Source organism: Dendrobates tinctorius, unplaced genomic scaffold, assembly GCF_039654945.1.
Source record: "Dendrobates tinctorius isolate UK_male_01 unplaced genomic scaffold, ASM3965494v1 ptg000174l, whole genome shotgun sequence".
NCBI classification, from domain to species: domain Eukaryota; kingdom Metazoa; phylum Chordata; class Amphibia; order Anura; family Dendrobatidae; genus Dendrobates; species Dendrobates tinctorius.
The window spans coordinates 1,204,408-1,221,994 of NW_027361841.1; the positions used below are offsets into that span (position 1 = coordinate 1,204,408).

The following is a 17,587-nucleotide window of genomic DNA, read 5'->3' on the forward strand; positions in this document are numbered from 1 at the left end:
ATGGATGGCTTGCCTGGTGAAGTATACAAAAAAATATGGGAGAATTATTGCTACCTATTTTTGCTGGAAGTATATAAGGCAGGGTTGGATAGAGGTGAACTTCCACAGTCCATGCGGGAGGCAATTATTGTTGTGCTCCCTAAGAAAGGCAAGGACCCTACTGACCCAGCCTCGTATCGCCCAATCTCACTACTAACGACGGATGTAAAACTTCTGGCTAAAATGATGGCTAACCGTCTTAATAAAGTTATAACATCTATAGTGCATGGGGATCAGGTAGGCTTTATGCCTAACAAGTCCACAGCGACGAATTTGAGGAGACTTTTTATTAATATGCAAGTGAAGGAGGATAGTGACGGGCATAGAGCGATCTTGTTGTTGGACGCGGCCAAAGCATTCGATAGCGTAGAATAGAAATACTTGTGGGCTACGTTGCAGCACATGGGCTTTGGGGAAGTGTTTATCAAATGGGTTCAGTTGCTATATACTGCTCCTAGGGCCAAGGTACATGTAAATGGGCAAATTTTGGACAGTGGAGAAGAATAGGTATATGGTATGTGTCGCAGTTGCTAGATGGTGAGAGATTTAAAACATTTGAAACACTTAGTATGCTCCAAAGGGAACTCTTCCCTATGTTTTACCAGTATCTGCAGCTGCGACACGCATTCTCTAAACAGTGGAGAAGGTCACCGATAGTGATACAAAATGACAATATGTTGAATATGCTTGGCCCCCAGAGGGGTACTAGGGGTCTTTATATCGACAATTCACAGGGGATTGCTGGGTACGTTTTTGGATAGACACCCATTGATGGCTAGATCCAAATGGACAAGGGATTTAGGAGATATATCGGATGAGCAGTGGGAGTCTGTTTTACAATATGGCCCTAGAATATCTATAAGAGAATCTGGGAGGGTGTCACAGTTATACACTATACATAGGGTATACAGGACACCTGTGTGGATGAAAAAGGCTGGACTAAGGGCAGACTCTGGATGTCCGAGATGTACGATGGATGAAGCTGATATTCTTCATATGCTATGGTCTTGTCCAAGATTACAGGCATTTTGAATTGGGGTCCTGGATTTGGTGGAAACAGTGACGGAAGCAAATATTACTCGAGATCCACTGACGTGTATTTTAGGACATGTAGAGGAGGTGGCGTTGGATGAATGGGGTAGGCTAGCAATAGCCAGATTGCTTTATGTTGCAAGGAAGACTATCACATTGCACTGGTTAGATGAAAATCCTCCTACTAGGAAAGAATTTGTAAATAGAGTTAATTTTGTAATCCTTATGGAGCGAAGCACATACATGAAAAGAGGCAAGATGAACCACTACGAGAATATCTCGGGGGGCTGGTTGGACTTTCCCGGATTGGCTTCCGCAGAACTCGTCAAAAATAGGTTATTAGGGTTATAAAAAAGTGTACAACATTGTAATGCATGGATAAGGATTGTAGATGCGTGACGGGGGGATGTGTTTGGTGTATTTGCATTTATTAAAAAATGGGAAAAGTATTATAATTTGTACTCTAATGTATACTTATGTATGTAATACTATCCTGTATGCTTTCTTGAATAAAAAGTATTTAAAAAAAAAAAAATAGACTAGACAATGTACAACCAACACCCAATTATTCCGTTAACTCTCCCCACAACCAAGAAAGAGTTATGTGTCCCCCAAAAAAGGCTATGAGAGATTTTATGGTCAGTGCAAAAAAAAAAAAAAAAAAACACTTCGTAGATTCATTTGAGAACTCAACTGCAGGCTTTTCTAAGGACATCTGTGTGTAAAAATTGGATTTTTTTCTTGCATCCTTTGAGTTGCATGCTATGATTTTTTTCTCAGTCCAATATCGGCAGGAAACACTGGTATTACATACCTGATAATGCGTTTTTTTCATGAGACATGACGGCACCACGAGAGAGGGGATCCGCCCAACAAGGACAGGAAACCTTCAAGATAAAAGGGGCGGCTCCTCTCTCCGCATCAGTTGTTTTACAGAGCATGAGAGGAACTCCGCAGGTTAGTGTACATAATAATACATCCTTTACACCACTAAGTTGCCAACACCCAAGGGAGTGTATAATGCTAATAATGCACCCAACTAATGATGTGATCAATAGGGAGAGAATATAAGGGTGACGGTATGTAATACCCGTGTTTTTCCATCATACATGACGGCACCACGAGAGTTACCGAGATTTGTATTCTCTTAGGGAGTAATGCTTGTAACACTCTTCTCCCGAATGTGAGATCAGAGGTAGCAGATAGGTCTAACCTATAATGTTTGAAAAAGGTAGACTGAGAGGACCAAGTGGCCACCTTACAGATTTGGTCAATGGAGGTTTCTGCTTTCTCCGCCCAGGACGTCGCCATGGCCCTCGTGGAGTGGACTTTTAGACCCTCTGGAACAGCCCTGCCTGCACTATACGCTAGCATAATGGCCTATCTCACCCATCTAGCTATAGTCTGTTTAGAGGCTTTAAGGCCCTTTCTTTCCCCCTGGTAAGAGACAAATAAGGCCCTCTGTTTTCTCCAAGGTCTTGTTACCTCTAAATACTGCAGGATACATCTTCTAATGTCTAGGCAATGAAGCCTCTCCTCCTTCTGGTTACTAGGGTTAGGACAAAAGGATGGTAAGACTATCTCCTGAGCCCTATGGAATTTCGATACCACCTTGGGGAAGGTATGCTGGATCTAATTTTAACACAACTCTATCGTCCATGGCCTGAGTGTAGGGAGGGTCTACTGTAAATCCCCAACTATACGGGCCGATGTGAGTGCCACTAACAAGGCTGTTTTTAATGTTAGAACTTTATCTGATGTTGTGATTAGTGGTTCAAACGGACTCTCTGTCAGAGATAAGACTAAATTTAGATCCCAAGGAGGAGGAGTAGGGGACGGGACAGAGTCAGCTCTAGTACAGGTCCGGATAAACCTGGCCACCTACCTATTGTGTCGCAGCTGAATAAGGCTGCCAGGGCTGAGACGTGTACTTTGAGGGTACTGACAGGTAACCCCAACTCTAAACCTTTCTGCAGAAATTCCAGTATTGCCACTATTGGGACTTCCCCTTCCTGTATTGGGCCTGGGGTAGATAAGAATTTTTTTCCATATCCTTCCATAAATTTTTGTAGTCATTGGTTTTCTGCTACTGAGTAAGGTGGATATTAACCCTGCTGATAATCCCTTTTTCTCTAGTAGTGACCTTTCAAATTCCATGCTGTCAAATGGAGCCCGGACTTCGGAGGGTGATTGAAGGAACCCTGTGTTGGAAGGTCATGGTCCTCTGGGAGCACCCATGGGTCCGTTACTGACATCACTCTCAGCCAGTAAAACCATGGTCTTTTCAGCCAAAAGGGAGCTATCATAATTACTCTGGCTCGGTCCTCCCTGATCTTCCTGAGAACCGCTGATATGAGGCATATTGGAGGGAAGGCGTACAGGAGACCTGATGTCCACTTTATCCAACGGCCTGTCTGCTGGACTTAGGGAGCAGAATTTCTGAACCTTCCTGTTGGTTTTTGAGGCGAAGAGATCTATACTGGGTTTTCAGCACATGTGCGCACTCTGTTGAAAAATGGACTCTTTTAGGCACCATTCTCCTTACCTCAAGTGGTTCCTGCTCAGAAAGTCTTCCTTCAGGTTGTCTACACCTCAGATGCGCAGGGCCGATAATGAGAGGAACTGGTGTTCCGCCAGAGTCATGATCCTTTTTGCTATCTGCATCAAGGACTGAGAACGAGTGTCCCCCTGGTGGTTTACATATGCGACTGCTGTTCGGTTGTTTGATAGGACTCTCACATGGTGTCCTCTTAGGTGTGTCAACAACCCTTTTAGTGCCCTTTCGATTGCTATAAGTTTCCAATCGTTTGAGGATAATTTCTTTCCTCCTGGGCCCAGGGATCCTGGAGCCATAGTGTGTCTAGGTGGGCTCCCTATCCCCAAGGACTGGTGTACGTTGTGACCACCTTGGAGGCTGTGAATGTCCAGGGTACTTCTCTCGGAGATGACTATCTAACCACCACCTGAGTGACTGGAGTACAGGGTCCAGGAGTGTGAGCTTCTGCTCTAACTGTCCCTAAAGTCTCAGGTCGTTTTGTAGCACACACCCTTGTAGTTCCCTTGTGTGGAACTGGGCCCATTTCACCGCCGGTATGCAGGAGGTTAAGGACCGCAACACTGACATGGCCTTTCTCAGTCATTTCTGGTCTTTTTATTGTTGTTATAATTCTTTTTCATCTTTTCTTCTCCACTGGGAGGCGCCACTCTTGCACCACCGAGTCCACTGTCAACCCCAAGAAATTCTGGATCACTTCTGGTTCTAGTTTGGATTTTTTGAGGTTCAGTTGCCATCCCAGCACCTGTAGTGTCTCCATCACTATTTTGACTTGTTCTCGACAGTGAGAGAGATTTCTTTCCACTATCAAGAAGTCGTCCAAATATGGTATTACCAGAGTATCTTTTTCCCTGAGATGTGCTGTGACCTCTGCAATTAATTTTGTGAACACTCGGGGGGGGGGGGGGGGGGCTATTGCTACCCCAAAGGGCAGAGCCCTGTCCTGAAAGTGGCGCCATTGAGACCTCAGCTGGACAGCCACACTGAGATATTTGCGATCTCGTCGGATCGGGATATGATAATAAGCATCCTTGAGGTCCAGGACTGCCGTATAGCACTGAGGAAAGAGGAGCTTCACTGCCGATCTTATTGTTTCCATTTTGAAATGATGGGACTATTAGATATTTGTTGAGGCCTTTTAGATTTATAATTTTCCTCCAGGAATTGTCTGTTTTTTATAAGAAATAGGGGGGAGTAAAAACCTCTCTTTCCTCTACCGGAACCTCTTCCAGGACATGTTTGTCTAGGAGCGAGATTACTTCCCCTTCCAGACTGACTTGCTTTTCTTGAGAGGACTGTACTGGAGTCTGCATGTATCTTCGTAGCGGCCAGTGGTGGAACCTTAACTCCAGGACTGATCTCACAATTTGCCAGATCCAGTTGCTGGATGAGATCCTCTCCCAGGCTGGGAGGAAGTGAGTGAGCTTTCCCCTCACCTGAGAAGGACAGTCACTGGGAGGTTTTTTGGTGTCTTTGGAGGGCTTGCCGAAGTAGAAACCTCTCCCTCCTCTGGATCGCTTGTCAGTTATTTCTGTCTCGATCCCTGTACTGCTGTCTTCTGAATTTTCGGCCCTTCTGAAAGGAGCGCTGAAATGGCTGTTTTGGGAAATTCTTTTTGTCACCGGCTTTCTCCAACACGTCATCCAATGCCGGTCCAAACAGGAAATTTCCCTCCCACGGCAGGGAGCAGAGTTTCATCTTTGCCTGTGTGTCCTCTGGCCAGCATTTGAACCATACTGCACGACGTCCCACATTAGTTAAAACTGCTGATTTTGCTCCTAGCCTGGCTGAATCCACTGAAGCCTCAGCTAGAAAGACTGCCGCTGCTCTGATGGCCGGTATTGCTTCTAAAGATAAGACTCCCTGTGGACTCCTTTGCTCTAGCTGATCCTCCATGTTATCAACCTATATTTTTAGGGATCTAGCAACACAAGTGGCCGCAATGGCCGGCCTTAGTGCCCCAGCTGAGGCCTCCCAGGCTGTTTTAAGACAATTATCTGTCTTTCTGTCCAGAGGTTCTTTTAGGGAACCTAAATCCTCAAAGGGTAGGGAGGATTTTCTGGCGACTTTTGATATCGCTATGTCAATCTCTGGAGCTATATCCCAGGATGAGGATGCCTCTTCATCAAAGGGGTACCTCCTTTTCAGGGAATTGATTATCTTGGACTTCTTCTCTGGTTTTTCCCTTTCCCTTATGAGCCCTTCCAGGTGTTCGTTAATAGGGAAGGCTCTACGTTTCTTCTTTTGCAACCCGCTAAACATGAGTTCCTGAGCCGTCTTTTTCGCTCGCTCATCTACCAGCCCCATAGTAGATCGGATTGCTTTTATAAGCTTATCTGTAGCTTCCACTGGGAATGCGTCTTCCTCATTAGAACTGCTATCTGAATAGCGGGATTTATCTGAGTCCTCCTCTGATCCTGTGGAGCCCTCCTGAGAGACTACTGAGGGGCTGGACCTATCTCTTTCCTTGCTATCCATATCCGCTGATTTACAGACCTCCGACTGAATCAGGGATCTCAGATTATCAGCGAAAGAGGGTGTCTCTTTCGCTACTGTCTTATTAATACAATCCTGGCACAATTTTTTATTCCATGATGCTCCTAAGGGACTATTGCATAAGGGACATTCCTTATTCTTAGATTTTGATCTACTTTTCTTAAGGGCCCGTTACACATAGCGATATCACAAGCAATATCGCTATAACGTCACTGGTTTTGTGACGCAGCAGCGATATTGCTAGCGATATCGCTACATGTGATACTTACCTCCGACCGGCTCCCCCGCTGGTTATCGCTGATCGCGCAAGAACGTCCTGGGCTATTTCTCGTCGTCTGCTTCCTGCTGTGGCAACGAGCGACGCGTGCGGGAGGACGTCTTCATCGCCTCGTCTGACAGGTAAGTAGCGACCGCCGACCGCTGCTGTGTCGCTGGTGAGATCTGCCTGTTTGGCAGCTCACTAGCGACCACTTAGCGATGCACCAGCGATCCTGACCGGGTCATAGCGATGCACCAGCGATCCCGACAACGATAAGTGTAACGGTACCCTTAGTGACCTCCTAAACTCCACCCCACCAATGTATGTAAAAAGAGGGGAGAGAGGAGACAAGAGAGAAAGAGAACAGACATTAGCGTGCTGGACTTTCTTGAAGCTCACTCACCACTCGGACGCTTCATAGAACGGGTACCGGATCTGGAGGCTGACTGGTCTTCTCACTGTCTCCCAGAGAGACTAAGGACCCCTCCTTTTAGGAATGGTGACGATCCGCCCATGGGCTGCCCGAGCGGCTCCCACTGCTGCTGCGGCGCGTCTGGCTCTTCTTTTTTGAGCGAGACTGCCTCTCCTGCACCTCCTGGTGCTGCTGCAAGTGCTCTGGAGAAGGGCTCTCCATCCCTTAAGCTGTCTAGCTGCTGCAGCTGTTTCCTGACGAGAGCAGTCACATCTAACCTGGTAACGGCTTGGTGACTCTCGCCAGCATTTTTTTTTTTTTTTTTAATTAAGCACCTCGTTGATCCTGCACCTGCCGGCCGCTTGCGCATGAGCGCTGCCATACATCTGGTAATCAGTGCGCGCCCTTTATGCCGGCTTGAGGATTCGGGGAGCGCATACTGCTATGTGAGTGTACCGCGCGACCTAACTCCTGTGCACGCTCTCTGCATCCCTGCAGCTGCCCAAGTTCCTGTGTGTCCCGGATTCTACATCCGGAGCGCGCCCCATCTACTTCCGATGTGTGCTCCCAGCCTGCAGATGACTGGCACTCGCCGCAAGTTCCCGGGAGTACAGGCCGCTGCGTGCACCCGGATTCTGCTTCTGGAGCGCGCCCCACTACCTCCGGTGCGCGCTCCTGCTTATGTACCCGACAGCTGCCTGTGTTCAGGTGTCCCCATCAGCTGCGCGTACCCGGCTTTCCCTTCTGGTGCGCGCCCAGGTCACTGCCTGTTGCGGCGTTCCACACCACTATCCGCCATGACACCCTCTGCTGCTGCCCTCATACCTGCGGCCCCCATGGACCTGGTCTTCAGGCGGAAGCCTCAACGCTGCTCTGGCTGTTTGCAAGTACTTTTTTTTTTTCCCTAGGGCAGCCCCGGTGTCAGACCTGTGCTCGACAGGGAGGGATCCCCAAAGGGTCCTCCGAGGAGTCTTTCTTCTACCTGGGCACCGATGTGTCTCACGGGTTGCATGGCCATCAGATGTCATCAGGGAGGGAGCACGAAAGTGGCCTCCGTGGACTTCTATGGGGCATGTCGGCATCAGGGAGGGTACACCGAATGTGGCCTCTGAGGCTCAAACTTCACCCAGGCAATTGCCTCACGGGCTGTGGCCATACATTCGCTCAGTGGGGGCATGGAAATACATGGCCCCCGAGGCGACTACCGGTACCTGGTGACGGATGTAGCAGACCGGTGTCTGCCAGTAATCATCCAACCCAGGCCTCCTCTTCTTTCTTCCAGAATCTTCAAGAGTCTTCATCTTGAGGGTTCCCCATTAAGGACAGGAAACCAACTGATACGGAGAGAGGAGCCGCACCTTTTATCTTGAAGGTTTCCTGTCCTTGTTGGGTGGATCCCCTCTCTTGTGGTGCCGTCATGTATGATGGAAAAAGTGGACTTTATTTTTCATGGTGCAGCCAAGCCCAGCATTTCTGGTCTTTTAAACCGTGGGGTCTGCCCTCATGGGATGCATTTAGATAGTACTGAGTAGCCCACCTGATGTAATAGATGGGAGTCACTAATAGACTGTAAACCAGATACTGTGCATTACCTGTATATGTGAACAGTGCCCTATACAAGCCTCTTTTGTGCAATCATATACAAAGCAATCATCCCCTACATGAATTGGTAGGCTGTGAGTGGTTGTCTTATCAATATTTTGCACCTATGTTGCCGCCATCTTTACTACATGGGTTTGCTGCATCCTGCATTTGTTTTGAGACCTGGGCAGGTAAGCACTGCTCCCCCTTTTCTGCTGTATTAATTCTTGAATTTTTGGAGGATTTTTAGTCCTCTTTTTGTGGCTTTGCTATTAAGATCTGCATTGCCTCATAGCAGTGTTCCCCAACTCCAGTCCTCAAGAGCCACCAACAGGTCATATTTTCAGGATTTCCTTAGTATAGGACAGGTGATGCAATTATCACCTGGGTAATAAGGAAATCCTGAAAACATGACTTGTTGGTGGCTCTTGAGGACTGGAGTTTGGGAACAGTGTCCCATAGTATAACATTGGGCTGAGTGCTATTCGATAAGGCTAGGTTCACACTGCGTTAGGGCATCAGTTTAACGGATCTGTTAAACGGATGCACTAACGCTAATGTCACTTTTGTGCACTTTAGCGCCATAGCACTAACGGTATGCATTAACGCATCATAGCACTACAGTACCAAGCGCAACCATGTGTTAGTCCATACAATCCTATGCACAGCGAACGGGTCCGTTCGCTGTGCGTTTTTGCCAACGCAGTCAAACGCTGCAAGCAGTGTTCGAGGGTGCGTTGGGAAGGAACGCATACCTGTTAACGCATGCTGATTTCGGCATACGTTGGTATGCGTTATTTGCATTGCAGTCAATGGGTGCGCTAACGTATCCGTTAGATAGCGTTAATGGCGCTAACGGATAGCGCTAGCGGATTCACCCTAATGCAATGTGAACCCACCCTAAAACATGGGATAGCACTTGGCAGTGTTATACGCCAGTGTGAGCGAGCCCAAAGGTGTATTCTCCGTGTCAGCCTCCAAGTGGTAGCATATTAATCCATGTTTCCTGTGTCCTCCAATGAAGTGACCAAGATAAAAACATATTTGACATCGCCTCGTCCCCTAAAAACAATATATAAAAATATAGATTTGATTAACCCCTACGGTAAACACCAGAAAAAAAATTCAAAATGCCAGGATGGCGATGTTTTTTTGTCACTTCACCTCCCTTAAAAAAAATAAAAAGTGATTAAAACTTATGTCCTAAATTTCTATCAATAAAAGTTAGCTCGCCACGCAAAATACAAGGCCCAGAATTTTTTTCATTACTTAAATGGAAAAAAAAAAAAAAAAACAAACTAAACTACGGTAATCCCAAAATTGCATAAATGACCCGGACGTGCATACTTCCAGGTCATTTTTATTGCACGATAAATGCCATTAAAAGATAAGTGTCATCATTTCATTTCACTTTGGCCGGGATCACACATGCGAGAAACTCTGACAAGTTTTGCATCTTAATATCCGGCACTGCCGCCGGCACTTGGGAGCGGAGCATGTGGCTGCATAGAAATACATGCAGCCGCACACTCCGATCCGAGTGCCGGCGGCAGTGCCCGTGTAATGATACTACGAATATGCTCACATTTAAAGTACCCTTCTAGAACTTTCCATTTCCCCACACACTGAGCTCTGCTACATCCATTAGGTCTGTGCAAGACACACGCTGTGGGCTTTTCGACCCCCTCCCCTCCCAGCTCCTTCTAGCTCCACACTCTGTGTAACGTGATACTAGTTTATGGCCCTAAGCTGGCTGAAGGCAGTGGGGAAATGTGCTCTTTTGTCTAAGATAGAGTTGATTTAAGATCTAAATATTAGGGCATATCTTGACCCGAGTTGGTGTTATGAAAGTTACATATTTGGAATGTGCTCAGATAGAGCTACCCACCCTGTAGTTTTCTAGACTCCAGCTTCAGCGGAATCCAAGAAATAGATTCTTACTTAACCTGTTCATACAGGCACTTCGTGTTTGGACTTAACGCCAACGTCATGCTGAGCAAGATGATACTTTGTTTGTCGCTATACGAGGTTCCCTCCCCGCGATATGATACTTATGAGTTTATTAGGCATTTCTGAAAGAGGAGGGCTTCCATAACTCAGCCCCCTAAGTGATGTCACGACCGGGGGGGTATAAGATAGAGGGAGCTCATTTTGCAGGCGTCTTTGCCCTGGAAGCCTGATACAGAGAGGCTCTGTGATGTATCGCCCTTCCCCCGCACCGCATGGTCTGCTATGAAATGACAAGCAACTGTAAGTGGTTTTTTCTCCATTTAATCCTTGTTATTTTGTAATCATTTGTACATATTTCAATTGTCTCATTTTGTAATATCTTTTATACCTGTTGTAAACACTGCCTACCTTTTGGAGTAAAATCTATAAAATTACTAGCTTCGTTTCTCCTTGCTCTATAACGTATTTTCACGTCCTCGGAGGCTAAATTCGCTACTGATTGGGGTGGCTCCTGCCCCATATTCTAGGACCAGGAGCTGGTGGCAGCGAAGGGTGTTCTGGGCTTTTGGGGGAGACCCTGGCAGAGACGGACGGAGTTTGATAAGTTTACAACCCGCCTAGGACCAAGACTAGTCACTGCAGCCTTCCCATTACCTCGTACACGGTGAGGCGGCCCGTCCGGCGACTACTTATCCTAGGTGCAGTTCCTTGACTGACCTGAGGGTAAGGAGGCGCCAGAGAGCTGCAAAATCCAAACCGGAAATTGGAAAGCGGGATATACATAAATCTCTGCTGAGAAGAACTAGGGGGGGCAACCAAACAACCCCGGTTCCTGACACCCGGTATTAAGACGTGAGATCAGTCCTTGTTTCTCGCATGTGTGATCCCAGCATTCGAGGTTTTTTTTTCCTGTTTTTCAGTACACTGTATGGCAAAGTGAATGAGGCCAGTGAATGTTATAGCTTGTCCTGTAAAAAAAAAAAAACTGTCCAAGGAAAAAGAAAAAAAAAAAACCTTATGTCTCTTGGAAGAACGTGAGGAAAAACAAAGCGTAAAAATGAAAAAAATTTAGGTCCTTAAATGAATATAATAGCATGCATAAAATACTGACATACCTTTATGAAGTTGATAATAGCCTGAAAACCATGAAAATGTTCAGTATTTAACTCCTGAATAAACTGCAGGGCATTTGCCACAGTATCACTTAGCTTATTACACAATAGCGACATCTTCTCAAGCTTCATGTCCTCTACCAGTGGAAACATTCTGGGCAGGTTCATCAGGTCAGTGATGTACTGCCATGTAATGACTCCTTCACGACTCAGGATTGAGCCAAGTTTTTCTATCATGTCGCTGATTGCCTGCAGCTCATAGCACACATCAAATACAACATAATGTCTGGAATCTCTGCTAGGCAAGGAGAAGTGCGTCTGTAGTTCCCAAGGATATGTAAAATCACAGCCGAGAAGAGTGCACATTTCTTCATTGCATAGATGTCTGTCCATTGTTACGGCAAATACCTCAAAACTCTTCTCGTACAGTTCGTGCAAAACATGTACAAGAAGTTGCTTTTGTGCTTGTGGGGTCAACGATTTAACATAAAAATAAGCAATAGGGACTTTCCAATGACCGGTTGCTCCAACAAGCATGAACATCAAGACTTCATCAGCCACATCTTGGCTTCCACTTCCCGTACCCCCTTTACCGAAGTTCACAAAACCCACAAGTTCATTTCGATCTGAGTCCAAAGCAACATTTTGCTGAATGGAAAATGTACTTAAAATAAGAGACACCTGGGTGTACAAGTGTGGATGAGATTGCTTCTTCTGCATCAATGCTTTCAGGACTAGAGAATTAATTCCAGGACCTCCACGATCTGACTTCAGCCACCTAAAATTATATATACACACAACGTATTAACGGTCAGCCAGACGAATGATTCACGATTCTGGATATTGGATCCAGCTGGATGAAGCACATTAGGTGGTCTGCACTGCTAGAGTAAATCAATTTTTCAACAATGTTTTTTTTTTTTTCACTTGATAAAGATGCCGTACGGAGTTGAAACAAAAATAAAAACTTTATCATTATTGTTGGACAAATCGATTTACGTCAGCAGCAAAGCCCACCAAAGTGCTTCATTCAACTGGATCCAATATCTCCTGGAGGAATAATCCACCAGCCTCGAGGTAGAAGTGAGTTTCCTTTATGCCTTCACAGGAGTTGTCCGTTACAACTCCACCAGGTGAGCGGAACCAGCACTTATCCATAAGTTATCGCAATATTGCTCTGCTTCCCACATCTAGATTTATCAATTCTACATATTGTAGCAAACCAAATATTATTAACGCCTTCACGACCTTTAAAATAAATTAAAGTCTGTGTCCCTGCTTTTGATGCGAGCTTGCACACCGAGCCATCACCTTGCCACCCACCAGTAGCATAAGGAATGAAGCTCAGGCTGCAGCTTTTAACTAGCTTTATCTTACTGTCAATCAGTGACAGCAGGATTTAACATGCGCAATCCAGAAGCAAGTCATTCATCCCGCCCATCAGTGCCCTGTCACATGATCACGGGGAATCGATGGGTTGTCATGACAGCCGAGTGTCTGCTGATGACATGTCTGACATTACGATCCTCCTGTGAAAACCAGCCCGTGGCCGGCGTTCATAGATCGTGCTTTCTGTTACATAGCGGTGCCTCAGCACTGCTATATGTATAGCACAGGTGATCGGAAGATTGCAGGTTCAAGTCCCCTAAAAGGACTTTTAAATACAATAAAAAGTGAGAAAAAAAAAACAGCTCAAAATCACCCCCTTTTGCCATATTGCAAATAAAAAAAAAAAAAAAAAAAAATATACACATTTGGTAACACTTGAGTTCAGAAATGTAAAAAGTTAAAAAAAAAAAAAAAAAGAGATTTTTGTGTACTCACCGTAAAATCTCTTTCTCTTAGCCTTTAATTGGGGGACACAGAACCGTGGGTGTTATGCTGCTGTCCACTAGGAGGCGACACTATGCATAATCTGAAAAAGATTAACTTTGGCTCCTCCTCTGCAGTATACACCCCTGGACGGCGTCAGCCTTCTCCAGTTTTGTGCAAAAGCATTAGGAGGAATATACCAGAAACATAACTATGCTTGTAAAAAAAAAAAAGGTTACTATAAACAGGCTCAAACAACAATATGAGAACCCAACCGTAACAACGGCCCGCAAGGGCAACAGGGTGGGAGCTGTGTCCCCGAATTAAAGGCTAAGAGAAAGAGATTTTACGGAGAGTACACAAAAATCTCCTTTACTCTGTCGCCTTATTGGGGGACACAGAACCGTGGGACATCCCAAAGCAGTCCCTGGGTGGGAAGCAGTGGACGAATATTGTGCTGACAGTCCTCTAGACTTGGGGTACTGCCGCCTGCAGGACCCGTCTACCTAGGCTCGCATCCGCTGAGGACTGGGTATGCACTCTGTAGTGTTTTGTAAATGTGTGCAGGCTAGTCCAAGTGGCTGCCTTACACACTTGATGTGCTGAGGCTTGATGCCGAACGGCCCAAGAGGCCCATACCGCCCGCGTAGTGTGCCGTGATACCGGCCGGAAGGGGAGAATTGTTGAGGCGGTAAGCCTCTTGAATGGTGGACTTGATCCACTTAGCAAGGGTGGCTTTGGAAGCCGGTAGGCCCTTGCGAACGCCTTCTGGAAGAAGGAAAAGTGAATCAGACTTCCAGAAGGGAGCAGTCCTAGACACGTAAATACGCAATGCCCTGACAAGGTCAAGCGTATGCAGAGCCTTCTCTACCCTATGAACGGGAGCCGGGCAAAGAGACAGTAGTGATATTTCCTCATTGAGGCGGAAGCTGGACACTACCTTCGGAAGGAAGGATGGTACTGTACGGAGAACCACCTTGTCCTGGTGAAAAACCAGGAAGGGTTGTCTGCAGGAAAAGAGCTGAAACTTCAGACGCCCTGCGTAGCGAGGTGATTGCCACCAGGAAAAACCACTTTCTGTGATAGAAAGCGGAGTGAGACCACCTTAAGGGATTCAAAAGGAGGTGACTGTAGTGCTGTCAAGACCAGGTTGACATCCCACGTCTCCAACGGACGTTTGTAGGGGGGAACCAATCAGGAAACCCCTTGGAGAAGAGTCTTCACTTGCAGCTTGTTAGCAATACGCCTCTGAAAGAGCACGGAGAGCGCTGACACCTGGCTCTTCAGCGAGCCCAGGGATAGCCCGGCATCCAGGCCTGACTGAAGACAACCGAGGACCTTTGGAAGAGAATAGGGAAGTGGAATCTGCCCACGAGAGTCGCACCATGTGAAGAAAATCTTCCAGGTACGATAGTAAATCCTGGCTGAAGTGGGCTTTCGAGCCCTGATCATGGTTTTAACAACGTCCGGTGAAAAACCTGCTTGGGTCAAAACCCAGGTCTCAATGGCCACGCCGTCAAATTGAGAGCCCCTGAGTTCTGGTGGAAGAACAGGCCTTGTGACAGAAGGTCGGGACGTGTGGGGAGACGCCAGGGGACGTCTGCTGTGAGTTGCACGACGTCGGCGTACCATGTACGCCTGGGCCAGTCTGGAGCGATCAGAATGGTGGGAACACCCTCTTGTTTGATCTTCCTCAGGACTCTGGAGATCAGGGAGAGGGGTGGAAAAAAGTACAGAAGCTGGAACAGGGTCCAGTCCTGAACCAGGACATCTGCTCCGAGCGACCGCGGATCGCGCATCCTGGCCATGAAATTGGGAACCTTGGCCTTGAGATGGGATGCCATCAGATCCACGTCCGGGGTCCCCCAACGATGACAGATCTGACAGAAGACTTCGGGATGGAGAGACCATTCCCCCGAGTCCATTCCTTGTCGGCTGAGATAGTCGGCTTCCCAGTTGTCCACACCCGGAATGTGGACCGCGGAGAGTACCGACCTTGTAGCCTCCGCCCATTGTAGGATACGCGTTACTTCGGTCATCGCCTGGATGCTGCGGGTGCCGCCGTGATGGTTCACGTATGCCACTGCCGTGGCATTGTCCGACTGTACTCTGATATGAGAGTCTGCCAGCAAGTGATGGAAGGCTTTCAACGCCAGGAAGATGGCCCGAATTTCCAGGATGTTGATGGGCATGGTCGATTCCCTTGGTGACCACCTGCCTTGCGCTCTGATGTAGGTGCACCGCGCCCCAACTCATAAGGCTTGCGTAGGTGGTCAAAACTTTCCATTGACCGGAGAGAAAGGATTTTCCCCTTGCAAGCGAGGTTGGCTTGAGCCACCAGTGCAGGGACCTCCTGGTGTTTGCTGATAACCGGAACTCCCTGTCGAGGGAGAACGGATTCCTGTCCCAGAACTTGAGGATGGCCAGTTGAAGGGGTCTGAGGTGAAACTGGGCAAATGGTACCGCCTCCATTGCTGCTGCCATCCTGCCAAGTACTCTCATGGCATACCGGAGAGATATGGGGGACTTGCGGAGGAGTGTGTGAACTCCCAGACAGAGAGCCAGTGCCTTGTCCTTGGGGAGGATCACCAGACCCTTGGAGGTGTCGAATAGCATCCCCAGGAAGGTCAGAGACTGACTCGGGGTAGTCGAGGACTTCTGTAAATTGACTAACCACCTCAGGCGCGTCAGAGTGTCGATCGTGATCGAGACGTTGACCTCGCAGTCCTTGAGGGTGGGGGCCTTGATGAGAAGGTCGTCCAGGTATGGAACGACTACTATGCCTCTGGAGTGCAGAACGTCCATGGTAGCTGCCATGACCTTTGTAAATGTCCTGGGAGCCGTGGCAAGACCGAACGGGAGGGCTACAAACTGGTAATGGTCTTGGTTGATTGCGAATCTGAGAAACCTCTGATGGGCGGGAGCAATCGGTATATGCAGGTATGCGTCCGGTATGTCTATGGAGGCAAGATATTCTCCTTTTCCATAGACGCAACTATTGACCAGAGGGATTCCATGCGGAAGTGACGAACTCGAACATACTTGTTGAGTTGCTTGAGGTCTAGTATGGGTCGGACGCTGCCTCCCTTCTTGGGCACCACGAACAGGTTGGAGTAGAACCCTCGGAAGCGCTCTTCTGCTGGGACTGGCACTATGACTCCTGCTCGCAGGAGGGAAGAAACCGCTTGACGGAAGGCCTGAGCTTTGAGCGGGGATTTTGGAGGGACAGAGGGAAAAAACCTGTGCGGTGGGCTGGTAGTAAACTCGATTTTGTATCCTGAAGACACTATTTCCTTGACCCACTTGTCTTCTGTAATAGGCAGCCAGACCTGCTGAAAGAGTAGCAGTCGTCCGCCTACAAGTGGGGTGTCTTCCAGAGGGCATGAGTCAGGATGAGGGAAAAGTCTGAGGTTTTCCTCCTTTAGGTTTTGCCTGGCTTGTCTTTGATTGCCAGGTCCTGTCCGGCCTCTGTGCCGCACGTGTGTTGTCCCTGCGGGGGGAACGATTACGGTTTTGTGCTGGGCCTGAGACGGACCAGCCTGAAGAATTCCAAAAGGATCGGAAACGAGATTGATTACGCCTTTTAAACGTGCGTTTTGGTCTTAGTTGGGGAAGTACTTTTGCCCCCCGTAGCATTGGATATCATTGTATCCAGCTTTTCACCGAAAAGACGGCCACTGAAGTACGGGAGATTTGTTAGGGACTTTTTTGAGGCCGCATCCGCTTTCCATTCTCTTAGCCAGAGAATACGCCGGATTGTGATGGCGTTTGATGCTATTCCCGCTATTCCTCTTGCAGAGTCCAACGCTGCATGGACCATGTAATCTGCCACCACTGCAATTTGCACCGCCTGGTCCGCCAGCTGAGGATTTGAAGCTTGAAGGCCCTTTTGCAATAGATCAGCCCAAGCCATGATGGCCTTGGCTGCCCAAACTGAAGCAAATGCGGGAGCCAAAGAGGCACCTGCCGCTTCAAAGATTGAACGAGCCATGCGTTCGACTTGTCTGTCTGCTGTGTTCTTGAACTGTCCGGCAGCGAGAGAAGCGTTTGTGCTGCCAGCGTAGAGACTGGAGGGTCCACTTCAGGAGAATCTGTCCAAAACTTGGTGTCTTTCTGTGGAAAGGGGTAATTTGCTTCCAAATACTTGCGATTGGCGAATTTTTTCTCAGGCTGCAAAAAAATGCTTAGAAAGGATTTTTGAAATTCCGGGTGATTAGGGAAGACCTACGATGGTTTCTGAACACTTTCAAAGGAAATCTTGTGTTCTAGTGCTTCCGGGGTTGGATCTGAAATGTCCAGCACCCGAAGGATGGAAAAGACGATATCCTCAACTATTGCAG

At 47.5% G+C, this 17,587-nt stretch overlaps 1 protein-coding gene across 4 annotated transcripts in view; it reads right to left on the reverse strand.

The window, feature by feature from the left end:
• The window catches only part of THAP9 (THAP domain containing 9), a 79,902-nt gene that overhangs the window by 17,107 nt on the left and 45,208 nt on the right, over positions 1-17,587 (reverse strand). For all 4 annotated transcript variants that reach the window (XM_073551264.1, XM_073551262.1, XM_073551263.1 and 1 more), the window contains one exon: positions 11,439-12,213. In XM_073551264.1, coding sequence (XP_073407365.1) covers positions 11,439-12,213 — 775 coding nt within the window. The remainder of the gene's footprint in view (positions 1-11,438; positions 12,214-17,587) is intronic.